Source organism: Fulmarus glacialis, unplaced genomic scaffold (assembly GCF_000690835.1).
Source record: "Fulmarus glacialis isolate BGI_N327 unplaced genomic scaffold, ASM69083v1 scaffold8735, whole genome shotgun sequence".
Classification (NCBI taxonomy): domain Eukaryota; kingdom Metazoa; phylum Chordata; class Aves; order Procellariiformes; family Procellariidae; genus Fulmarus; species Fulmarus glacialis.
This window is the reverse complement of record NW_009211113.1, coordinates 8,815-21,186: the sequence shown is the minus strand read 5'-3', so window position 1 is coordinate 21,186 and position 12,372 is coordinate 8,815. Positions and strand designations below refer to the sequence as shown.

The 12,372-nt window shown below is 36.2% G+C and overlaps 1 protein-coding gene across 1 annotated transcript; it reads left to right on the top strand.

Annotated features, from left to right (window-relative positions):
• Nucleotides 1-1,919: 1,919 nt before the first annotated feature.
• LOC104070901 (guanine nucleotide-binding protein G(s) subunit alpha) lies at nt 1,920-11,143 on the top strand. The gene is made up of 7 exons (XM_009577405.1): nt 1,920-1,968; nt 4,326-4,399; nt 5,164-5,222; nt 7,126-7,246; nt 8,319-8,449; nt 8,977-9,044; nt 9,923-11,143. The coding sequence occupies exons 3-7, from the start codon at nt 5,165-5,167 to the stop codon at nt 10,067-10,069; spliced, it is 525 nt and encodes a 174-aa protein (XP_009575700.1). The 5' UTR covers nt 1,920-1,968; nt 4,326-4,399; nt 5,164; the 3' UTR covers nt 10,070-11,143.
• Nucleotides 11,144-12,372: the final 1,229 nt, after the last annotated feature.

Genomic DNA, 12,372 nt, shown 5'->3' with positions numbered 1-12,372 from the left:
GCTGATTAGCAGAGTGTTTAAAAACAAAACAAAACAAACAAACAAAAAAAACCAAAATGAAAAATCCACCTCTTGTGGAACCTTGCATAAAATGTTATGCTTAGATAAATTCAGTACAGAAAGGCTGGGTCATTGTAGTAATCACCTTTATATCCTTATGAACATGTTATGTTCTGAACATTTTTCAAGCATCCTCCAACTTGTGAAATAGCCACATGACTCTGAAACTGTGGTCTTAGGGGAGAATATAATGTGGAAACACTCATTGGAATTCATGATTGTTGTATGTATTTAATATCCTCTCTGTACTGAACAAAAAGCTTTACTTCTTTTCCTTTGGATCAAAAAAAGAAAAATAAAATTACTTAACAGCCTGGAAGAGACAAGGAAAAAATCCAGCTTGCAAATTGCAGAACACAATTTGTCATCAATTTTATCCTTGTATATCTGTCTCCACGTCACCTTTTGTGATGGAAATTGATCTTTACGCTTTGTCTTGTGTTTTTAGTAGCATGTTTACTAAGATACATTTTAATGTGTTTAAAATTCTGTAATTCAGACTAAACAAAAACTACTTTTCATTTGTCTCTGAAACAAGATGGTGATCTAGTTCCTGGTGAAAAGGGCTGAAGCCGCTGTTAAAACATACAGTTATTTTTCCTCCTTCCCCTGCTCTTCATTAGGTGTTTTAGAAAGTCACTTGGGAAGCAGGGGCTGAAACTGAGGGCTACGATCCTTGCTGATTGTAATGGGGGTTTGGTTTCTGATTTGTGAGTCTGGGGCATGGCTACCTTCACCCCCCTTTAAATTGTTGCCTGCGACTGTAGTTAATGCACTTCCAGCATACCTACCTATGTTTAGGGATCGGAAGGGAAAACTCACCTTTTCTTTGCGATTTCTGCTTCATAAAGAAAAGAATTTGTGCAAAGGAATTTAAAAGGAAACTTAAAGTATATTGGTTTTAAGACTGTGATTAATCATTAATGTTACGGGTAAAGTTAACTGTAGAAGCATTGCTAGATCTCCGAATAATACTGAAATGGAAGGTGTCTGAGCATGGTGTAGCCCTGCTGGATACTTGATGTTGGACAATGTGATTGGGGGTGTGAATAGCATAAAACCTGCATCCTGAAGCTGCTGGTTTGCTGCGTCTTCGAGTCTCATAGTAACACCACAACAAAACAAAATTAACAAATTGGTTCCTTGAGATTTTTGCTCTTTGAGTTGAAGTGAAAGGTAATTAGGAGGTTACAGTTAATTGGTAAAAAGATTTTTAAAGACTCCAGGATATCCTCTTTAGGTAATGCCTAATGAATTTGGATAAAATACATCTTTTTATACCCATTTGGCCTACTACTGCTACTTCTCCAGAAAGTAAACTGAAAAACTAGTACCAACAATTGACAGAAAGATCAGTATTCCCTCTCACTTAACTGAACTTGTAATGAAATTGGTTGAGGGATTTCGTTTATTAAAAGAATTATAGTGACGATAATTTTTTTAAAAATACTCATTTTACTTTCAGGAAAGTTACATGTAGGCAATTTATTTGAGTCGTTGCTTTACTGTTAGCAGTAGCAGATTATATTGTACAATTTATGTGGACAAATTACCTAAATTAAATTACTTGTATGTTTGTTAGCAGAGGGAGCAGAGTGGGAGGGGGTTGGAATGAGATTACCAGACCTGATTAATAAAACTGTGGATCTGGCCCTCTGCTGGGTGGTGCTAGGAAATGCATGTTTTAAATACTAGCGCATGTATGTTGAGCAATTTAAGTGTATTCAGCATTTTGTGAATCTGAGTGCATTAAAATATAACAAATCTTATCTGGGAACCTGTCATTTACTAAAGCATTAGATAGTTTGTCTAATTTGAGAATGAAAATTACTCTTTTTCTTTCCACTCCCCAGTTTTCTAGACAAGATTGACATAGTCAAACAAAATGAATATACACCGTCTGACCAGGTAAGGAAGGTTTCGTTAAGAAATTACACAATTTATCTACCCCTTCCGTCTTTGAGGATAACTATCTCATTCATTTTCTAATTGCCATTTGTGGCACTAAGACAGTGCCACATGTACATATTTAGTATTCCAGTAAAAATTATGTTGTCATTTGGATTGAGATTATGTTTATATATGTAAATGTACTGTGAAATGAAGATCTGCCTAGATTCCAGACTTATATCATGCTTCTGTGACACTAAAACTCAAATACCCATTTGAATGAGTAATTTATAATGTTTTGCGCTCCTTGCTGAATAACCATCGTGCACTTTCTTTGATGCAAAGTTGGTTGGTATCTTCCCAGCCCCGCTGGCTCCCACTGTAAACCAGATTTTGTAAAAATAACCATGTTAGAAGATTCTATTTTTTTATCAGAATAGGAATTGTAGTTTTTGTTTTGTTACAGATAATCTGAGGATCTTTTTAGGACCAGATCCCTAATCCAAAATATTCCTAACTTTCTGCCCATAAATAATGCAATTAAAGTTGTTCAAGAATAAATTAACCACTCATCCTTTTAAAAATCTAAGTTTTTTTATAAATGAGGCTTTCTTATCACTGAAATAATTCTATTTTCAAGAAACAAAGTATTAAAAATATAGATTATTATATTTGAAATTTGGAGCAACTAATCTTCAGACATGAAACTTTAAACAAGTATCAGTTTTATATTGGAGGCTAAGGGTGTCAGGAGTTTAACTTGTATTTACATATACTTAGTATATAGTACTAACTATAGTACTTACAATTTACTTCTAGCAATTACTTAAGTAAGGTGAGTATTTAAGTAGTTACTTAAGTAAAATAATTACATACTTTTACTTCTGTAAGTAACTGTAAGCACAAGTACTTACGGTGCTTGTTTTGGGACCATTGACTGCATTGGAACTCCCCACAAGTATACTGTAAAACAGACCCATTTGGATTATCCTCTGGGATGTTACATGTTTCTCCTAAAAGAACTCCTGAGTGTAATAATCAAATCACGTCCTTTCTTTTTTTTTCTCCCCTTGAGGTGGGTGAGTGCTTTTTTTTTTTTTTTTTTTTTTTTTTTTTTTTTTTTTTAAAAAAAAACATCATACTTTTATTGATTTCTAGAGATGCAGAGTTCCAGAGTCCAGTTTTCCAAATTTGCTTCTGTTTTGTTGGGGTGTTTGAATTTTTAAACTGTTTCAAACACACGTTAGAACAATGTTTAAATATGTACATATTTCAATAGGAGTATTAAAATAGCCAGGCAAGAATAATTTACTATCAGAAAACTGATGTTAAAATGTAGCCATTTTGTTTAATGATTTAACAGTGTTGTCTAACCTTTGGATTTTGTGTGGTTTTGACTTTGACTAACCAGTTTGGTACCTATGTAGTAAGAACAGAGCTTTTATTGTGCGTATAATTTTTTTTTACAGTCTGTTCCGCTTAACATGATCTTGTCTGCTGCAAATGTTAAAATTTATCTGCTATTTAGACCCATTATGAAGAACACCAAAACTTTAAGTCCTAAATTATAAAACCTTTAGTTGAATTCAAAGTGATATTTGTAGTTAGTTATATTTGGACCGTGTAGTCAGTCTGCAGCCTATGCAAATGAGGTTCTTCTAGATCAATTACCCACTAGGCACTGTATATGGCAGTCAGTGCTTTGCAATACAGAGTAAATAAAAGCCAGTACAGTTTGTTTTTAATAGGATTTTGTAGCGCTTATAACAATTCCAATTGTTCGTAGCTCACAACTTCTGATTGTTGTTTTTGTCTCTACAGGAAATTTCAAATTTTATCTTTGAAAAGCCCAATTCTTGTAAGATTTAAGCAGTTGAGCTCCCGGTTCTTTGAAAGAAAAAATGGAAAATTCTGACACCTAGACACTTCTTTTAATAGCCAAGCACTGAACAGTTGGGGAGAGATCTATCTTCTGGGGTTGGGAATTATTTGGTGGTAGTTTAAAGATCCTGTTGTGTGCCACAATTCCACTGAAATCTGTGAATGCATCATCTAATCCCTAGGGATGGGTCTGCACTGTTCTGAACTCTTGCGTTTGCTTCAAGTGGCCTGTAAATGTTTCCTCCTGTTCCAAGATTGGTCCATATAACCTGCTAGTGAAAATACACGTACTTTAAAAGTTGAGCACACCCATATGTGTGCACACGTATTCAAGATCAAAACCTTAAATGCAGCTTCATAATGCTCTGTTCCCTGTTTTTGCAGTACAGAATACACTGTCAGCACTGGGTAAAAGGTTTTCATTTCTGTTGCTGGATATATGAAGAATTATGAAGTATCTGTGTTGAATCAATGACTTTTCCTTTACGCTCTAGGATCTTCTCAGATGCAGAGTTTTGACATCAGGAATTTTTGAAACCAAGTTTCAGGTGGATAAAGTAAATTTTCAGTAAGTATCCTTTCCCTGCCCCACCCCCCCCACCCCCAATGCAGACAAATACCAGGGTAAATTGGAGGACAATATACCATGTAGTCATTGAGACTACTGTATTTCTCAAGTTGATGTTTAATAGAAAGCAAGTATTTTATGATTTTTTAATTTCGGAGTCTGGCTTTAAAAAGAAATGCAAATTGGTGTGCAATTTTCTGCTTTTATTTTAAATCACAAAGAACAAAACGCTTTAACTCTATTTTTACCAACACTTTTTCTGAGTATTTTATTCATTGCTAGTTTATATAGTGAAATATTTGACTAAAAACTTTATACATATCTAAGTAACAGAAAATGCATGTTCTCTTTACTGTCCCAGGTTAGAAAGATTGCTTGATCCGAACAAAAACTGCTGAGTTTTGGTCTGGTCTTGTTGACTTTAGATCTGTGATACTTTTTTCAGCAATTGACTTCTTGTAGGACCTTTTTTAATGTCTTGGCTTGTAAGGGTGAAAATGAATCTGCAATGTACATACGCCAGAATTTCTTACCTTCAAGTGTTGTAGGTGTTAGTGAAAGTAAACATAATTATATTTTGTGATGAAAGCTCTGCGTGCATATGTTGGTGGACTGTTACCTGTTCAGGTTCTCATAATCCTCAATTCCTTTTAGCTTCTATGACAGAGAAGTCCTAGAATTTCTTGCATTTTCTGTTTGCATTTGGGGAGAAAAAAAACCCAAACACAAAATGTATTCTGACTCGATTTATGTTTTTTTCTTAGTATGTTTGATGTTGGAGGGCAACGAGATGAACGCCGAAAATGGATCCAGTGTTTTAATGGTATGATTAGAATTTATGTTTGTTTTATAAAATAGTTCTCTGCAAAATTTTAATGCCTAATCTTAATTCTCTCACTGTGTGAAAGCCATCTTCTTTTCCATGTAGCTTGATAAGGAATTATCTGAACAGTCATATGGGATGGAATTTCTCTTGACATGTAAACTGCTGTAACTGCATAGAATATCGTTAGGGAGAATGTAAGTGGAAAGCAGTTAAAGTTTGATAACTCAGCATAGCTTGTCCATTTCCTTCAGCTTCCCTCTCTTCATTTAATTAGGATTTTTGGTGGTGGGTTTGTGCATTATTTGCCAGCTATGTGAAGGTTTACATATGTTTGTGCCTATACAAAATATACAATTACATGATAATTAATATATGCATAAAATCAGAATATCATATTTTTGCATATAATTGCAGCCACATTGCTATGTCATGGGTCCTTCTTTCTGAATCAGCACCGACCCATTAATGCAGTATGAGATTGTAGGGAACATCTGTCCTGTTAGACATGGTGTCGCATACAGTATGTAATAAACTATAGCGTTACATAGTGTAGCCCCAAAATGCCCTTGTCGAAAAAGTTTATGATGTCGTTTATAAATCTGCACTTTTCTGGGGAGCCATGCATAATAATATAATTTCTTGAAAATCAGCCCTAAGGGGAAGGCCCTTACTGAAAACATACAAACAAATACCCTCATTTAAGTAACCTGCATATAAGCTAGATTCCTTAGAATGCTAACATAGCACCAGCCTAGATACGGGTAAGACCTGAAACATCTCCAGGCATTTTGTAAGATCTGGTGTTTTAACACTGATATCCCCAGTCAGTTTAGTTCAGGTGATTATATTCTTTACTCCCATACAATTTAAATTAGGTAGTTTTGTGTGTATCCTGAAGTGCTGCATGTACCTTCACTACAGCTGTTTATTTTACTCTCTGTCTCTGTTTAGACGTGAAACCTTTCTCCACACAAGTCTTCTTACAGCTAGAGTTGGTGAAAATATTTTTGTCTTTTTCTTTGTTGTTTGGACAAAATATTTATGAAGCTATGCAAAAGTCTCTTTTTGTAGAAAAGTTATAATGAGATCCTACAGAATAGATAAAGTAGAATGCAACTTAGGATTCATCATATTTTGCTACGGTTACTGTTATAGAGTATCACCTGAACACTTATATGCGTGGAACTACTATGCAATATTTTCTTCTGTGCTATTAATAACAGATTTGTTTGGGTTTTACCTCTGCTCCTTCCTCTTCCTGTTACCTCATGATCTGACTCATCTCTTCTGCTGTTGATGTCTGGGGTAGATGAGCCTGGAAGTCAGTGTGAGGGGTCTGTAGCAGCACAGCCGCACAGAAACGCAGTGATCTGGGTTCTGTGATCCTGGGAATATCTCCCAGGAAAGAGATAGAGGCCTCTAAGCAGTGTAGTACGCTATAGGAGGACTAGAGCAATTGACCATGAATTTACAGGAATCTACTATTTTTATTACTACTACTCACGCAGCTCAAAAGTGCCTTTTGTCCCTGAGGTCTTCCCCCAAGGGCCTGTCCTTTCTTGATAGCTCAGAGTTGCTTTCTAAATTTCTTCACACCTTTTAAATCTTCTTTAAATTCTCCTCTTAGCGTTCTTCAGTTTCTCTCTCTTGCTTCCGTTCCTTTCTTTGCTACGTTTTCTGTCATTCTGTCAGCTTCTATTCTGTGGCCTGCCTTTCCTATCTTTAATGGTTTCTTCATTTTCTTTTTTTATTTCTGGTACTTAGAAAGCTGTCAGCAATAGCATTCCAGCCTGTTCTTTTCATGAAGCTGAAAAGTCTGGCAGCTTTTTATTGAACTTTGGGATTCCTGGATGTTTCTTCTGAAGTTTTGGTATTAACTAATGGGTATTTCTTGATTTAGATGTGACTGCTATCATATTTGTGGTGGCGAGCAGTAGCTACAACATGGTTATACGAGAGGACAATCAGACCAATCGGCTTCAAGAAGCACTAAACCTCTTCAAGAGCATCTGGAACAACAGGTCTGTGAATTGAAGTTTCATTGTTCATATCACATAAATTAGTAATCCTGTCTTATACTATAGTCAAGACTTGTGTACTGGGCCTGGCTAGGATAGAGTTAATTTTCTTCATAGCAGCTCATATGGTGCCGTGTTTTAGATTTTGACCGAAACAACACTGACAACACACTAATGTTGTAGCTGTTGCTGAACAGTGTTTGCAGAGCATCAAGGCTTTCTCTGTTTCTCACTCTGCCCCCTGCAGTGAATAGATTGGGGGTGCACAGTAGGTTGGGAGGGGACACGAGCGGGCAGATGACCCAAACTAACCAAAGAGGTATTCTGTACCATATAACGTCATGCTCAGCAATAAAAGGGAAAAGAGGGTGGTGTAGGAGGGTTAGCCATCTTGCTGGGTGGTGCTCTACCCACCCAAGGTGGTGAGTCATTGCCTTTGCATCACTTGTTTTGTTTTCTTCTCTCTTCCACTTATCCTTCACTTATTAAACAAATTTTTTTTTTTTTTTTAATCTTGACCCCCAAATTTTCTTGCTTTTATTCTTCCTTTCCTCTTCCTCCATCCCACTGAGGGGGAACGTGAGTGAGCAGCTTGTGCTTTGCTGCTCACCGGCGTTAACCCACAACAGCAGCCTAGCCTGTGTTACTTGCTTCTCTCCGCGCAGTCCAAGCTAGTCTTTGATCGCAACTGCCTACTTGTTACATTAATGTCTAATACACTCATCTAACTGAAGAAAACTCTGGAGACTTACAAATTGGTAGTTGCCATATTGAGGCTGAAGTAATTAAAGCAGTGATAGAGTAGCACACTAAAAAGTGGATATGCTCACCAATTTGATGTATTTGGATTAGCAGTAGAAAGTGGGCAATTTTCATTGCCCGCGTTAGCAGCACACAAACCAAACTCGGGGTGTGTACACCCGGAATTACACCATTGGATTCAGGTATAAAAGGAACCTTTCAAGAGTATTACAGCGTGTCATATGTCTGTTGTCTCCAGAACTGGATTAAGTTTCTTTTTGCTGTATGATCCTAGCTGTGCCTTCTCAGAGTGCTTGCTTTCAATTTTCTACAGGTGGCTACGGACCATTTCAGTAATTCTTTTCCTGAATAAACAAGATTTGCTAGCAGAGAAAGTTTTGGCAGGGAAATCTAAAATTGAAGACTACTTTCCAGAATTTGCTCGCTACACTACACCAGATGATGGTAAGATTTTTAAGTTGTATTAGCAATTTATCGTTTCCGTGTTAATCACGTTTGTAATGTTTTTGGTAATTGCAGCTAAGACTTGAAAACTCTTAAGTAGATATAATCTTCATTGTCTTTCAGCCAAACTGCGATGTTAAATTTTAGGTATTAATAATGAGAGAATCCTGTCTTTTATACATTTAATATATTAATAATTTCACCATGCCAAAATCCTGTTACTTTGGTGGTGTAGACCACAGTACAGCATGTCACAAATAGGCCTCTGGACTCCCCCTAGTCATACCTGTGGTCATTTCTCTAACCTGCCAAATGCCTGGTACTATGGCCGCTGTAATATTCCTTTGTTCTCCTGAAATCTTGCTGTTTTAAATAATATGTTATGGTTTGTCTTACCTCATAGTTAGTTTTACAAAGTATGTTTCTATCACATGTGAGCAGAAGACAGAACAAGTTATGATTTTTAGGCGTTATCACCAAAAAACATCTGTTTTAATGAGATACTTACTTATTTTATTATTCATCAGCAACACCAGAGCCTGGTGAGGATCCCAGAGTTACAAGGGCCAAGTATTTTATTAGAGATGAGTTTCTTGTAAGTATTTCCTTTCTTTCAGTATTTTTTATGTGATTCTTCTCTTACACACCTTCTACTATTGCAAAATGCTGTCGCTTTTTGTGTTATACTTAACATCCACACTGCATAAAACACTGTTACGTTTAAGAGCTTTACTGCTGTTTGTTAGCTGCTCTTCAGAAATTTGTTTGTTGACACAGTGCATAATTAAATAGCAAAAGAATTTGTGAGAATTAAGAAACCTCAAATAGGTTTGATGACTGAAGTCCTGCTGTTATTAATGGGGCCAGATTTTTATTCCATGCATTGTTTCTAAAGATAAAGACTAATCAAAAGATGCATAATCTGTAAAATTATAAATGTTCTTTTCACATTATCTTTCCCATTACCAGTCAGCTGAAGCTACAATAGACAGATTTTTTTGAATATTATTACAGTTACTTGTAATGGTGAGCATGGCAATCAAATTGTGGACTCATTTTAAGATGGAGCAAAATAAAATTTTGAGGGAGGCTTTCTGTAAGTGTAAAGCAGGGATAAAAGCCTCGTACAAGGAGGCAAAATCCCACTTTCTTCATGGACAAATTGACTAGGAGTTGAGTGGCTAAATTCTGCAAAGCTGCATGTAAATAATAGCACTTTCTTGAGTCCTCGTTCAACTCTGAAATTCCCCAGTATGCAGTGACCTTCCCACTGTATAATTCTGATCATTTTAAATTTCATGTTTTAGGTGAGAGAGTGAAAAATTGTGGGCATTTTGCCACTTAGTTACACCCTTTGAAAACACAACTCACGCATACCTATCTTAACCTTCATTCTTCTGAGTTTTGAGAACACGGGGGTTTTTCCCCAGTCAGTTTTATTTTAACCCAGTATGTCTCTCTTACTTTTAACAGAGAATCAGCACAGCAAGTGGAGATGGAAGGCACTATTGCTATCCTCACTTCACATGTGCAGTGGATACAGAGAACATCCGGAGGGTTTTCAATGACTGTCGGGACATTATTCAGCGCATGCACCTTCGCCAATACGAGTTGTTGTGATGGAGAGCACTTTTTTCTGTGTTTTGGACTCCTTATTCCTTATTAAAAAAAGAAAAAAACCACCCTTGCCCACATAGGGTGGAAGAGAACTGTTTGAATCTCCCATTGATTTGCACCCCTCAACTTTTTCTCCTTGCTGGACAATAGCAGCACTTCTAAGCTTGCTTCTGTACCCCTCGGACAGTTTGAGATGGCCCCTAACACTTAAAAGGCCATTTCCATGAGGATTCCCTAACACTGTTATTAACAAAAAAGAAAAAAAAAAAAAAAGAAATAAAAACTAATTAATTAAAAGCCCTGAATGTGGAGCACCTGAAAGAATTTGGGATAAAAAATTAAAACATAAAACAAAAATTGGGGAGAGAAAACTTTAGGTAATTTAGCACTGTTGTGGGCATAATCATATAACCCGTGATCTCCACTTTGTATCATTCACTGCATCAGACTAAAGAAGGTGCCAAGTCACAGACCAAGTTTGAAGACAGACACTTGAGTTTGGTTCTCTGACTGTAATGTGGCTTTGAACGGAAATACTGACAATTCTACAACAGACCTAGACAGTGCAAAAACCAACTGCTACCTTTCAGAAGGGTATTTTTAAAACCAGTCTTGGTGGTCTAAAGACAACCATGGACATTTATGAATTGAACTGCGTATGGCCTGTGATTGCAGAAAGAGTTAACCACACACTGTTTTCAGTTTGTCCACTGATGATCCCGTCTGCTATAAAAATCATTATCTGGACTGTAGTCCTCACAGTCTTTCCCTTCTTTTTTCTTCTTCCCTCCCCTCATTTTTTATTTTACTGCTGGATTATTATTCTTGTACAGACTGTAAAATGTATTATTTTGTACAACTTTATTGAAAAAAAATAACTTGTAGAAGATCTTTGTGCCTTGATTATGGCTGTACCTGTACAATGAGCTAAGATGTAAGTATGTTTGATTGCGCTGTACAGCTTTGTCAACCCTATCTGCAGCATTAGCTCAAGGTAGGGAAAATTTATCTGTAGTTTAGTTTTTCTGGTTTATAAAAGAAAGAAAAATACTGTTTAGTAAAAAAAAAAAAAGAAAAAAGAAAAAAAAAAGAAAAAAGTACAAATTGTGCAAACTTAACCACTTTAAAAGTGAGGTCTTCAACAAGTGACCAGATGTTGCAGCATCATGCTTTTTAATTTTTAGCTTTAATTCATTTAAATCTCTATCCAAATGCAAAACATGGCTTGTTTCTACATAAACCAAATTTTGCTACAAATTATAAATGTTAGTCTTTGGTCATTCATAGTCCTTTTTGCTAAAGACAAAACCAGAACAATAACAGACACATAGGGCATCATGCAGGTCTGGTGACCATCTCTAGACTGGGCCAAATACCCCACCAACCTCCACTTAAGCTGCGTGGGCATACTACTACCAGAATGACAAGGTGTGCACTGCCCTTGGATTTGGCCACTGAATTCCAGTTTCAAATGACATTTTTATTTCTCTTTTAATAAAGAGATACTTTAGAACCTTTTTGTTTTATATTAACTATATAAGTAGCTTAACGTGAAGATGTGTGGATTTTTCTTAAACTTGAATAATTTATGCAAATTATATGCTTAGAACAACATGTGGTACAGTAAAAAGAAAAAGAGCAAAAATCACTGTAGCAATAAGAGAGCATGTAATTTTAGTAACTACTACACTGCTTTATATTTTATACCTAGGTGTTTTATGTCTCTGTGAGTGTGTTACTTTTTCATGTGTCTAAACCTACGTGTACAATTTGTACAGAGTCAGAAATTACAGCTGTAATAACACATCTAGAACAGTGTTAGCCTATATTACTCAAACACCCCTGTTCCTTCTTCATTTACACCCCTAAACTGATCTGGATCTTACTGCAGTGACTTTAAAAGGAAAACAAAAGAAACAAAACAAAAAACAAACGCCAAAATACTTGCCTCTTTGCCTTTCACACTAGCTTCCCTCCACCCAAGAGACTGTGTTAACTTTCTTTTTTGGGAAGAGGTCCAGTTTAAATTAAAATTAGGGTGTGGTCAGTGATGTCTGTGCAGCTAGATTTGCTTCAGGTATCGAATGCCTTTTTAATACTAAGAACTGCAGCTGTTCAGAATTGTGAGTTTTCATTGCTTTTGTGGCTAAACTTTTAAATGAAAATTAATCGCCTAGTCCATTTTCACGTAAAGAGCAGTGACTTGATGGAGTTACTGTCCCATCTCTCTTAATTCAAAATTACCAGTGATCGTCCAGAAGACACTAAATCGTCTAAAAATTTTAGCTGCGGTTGCTACTCATCTT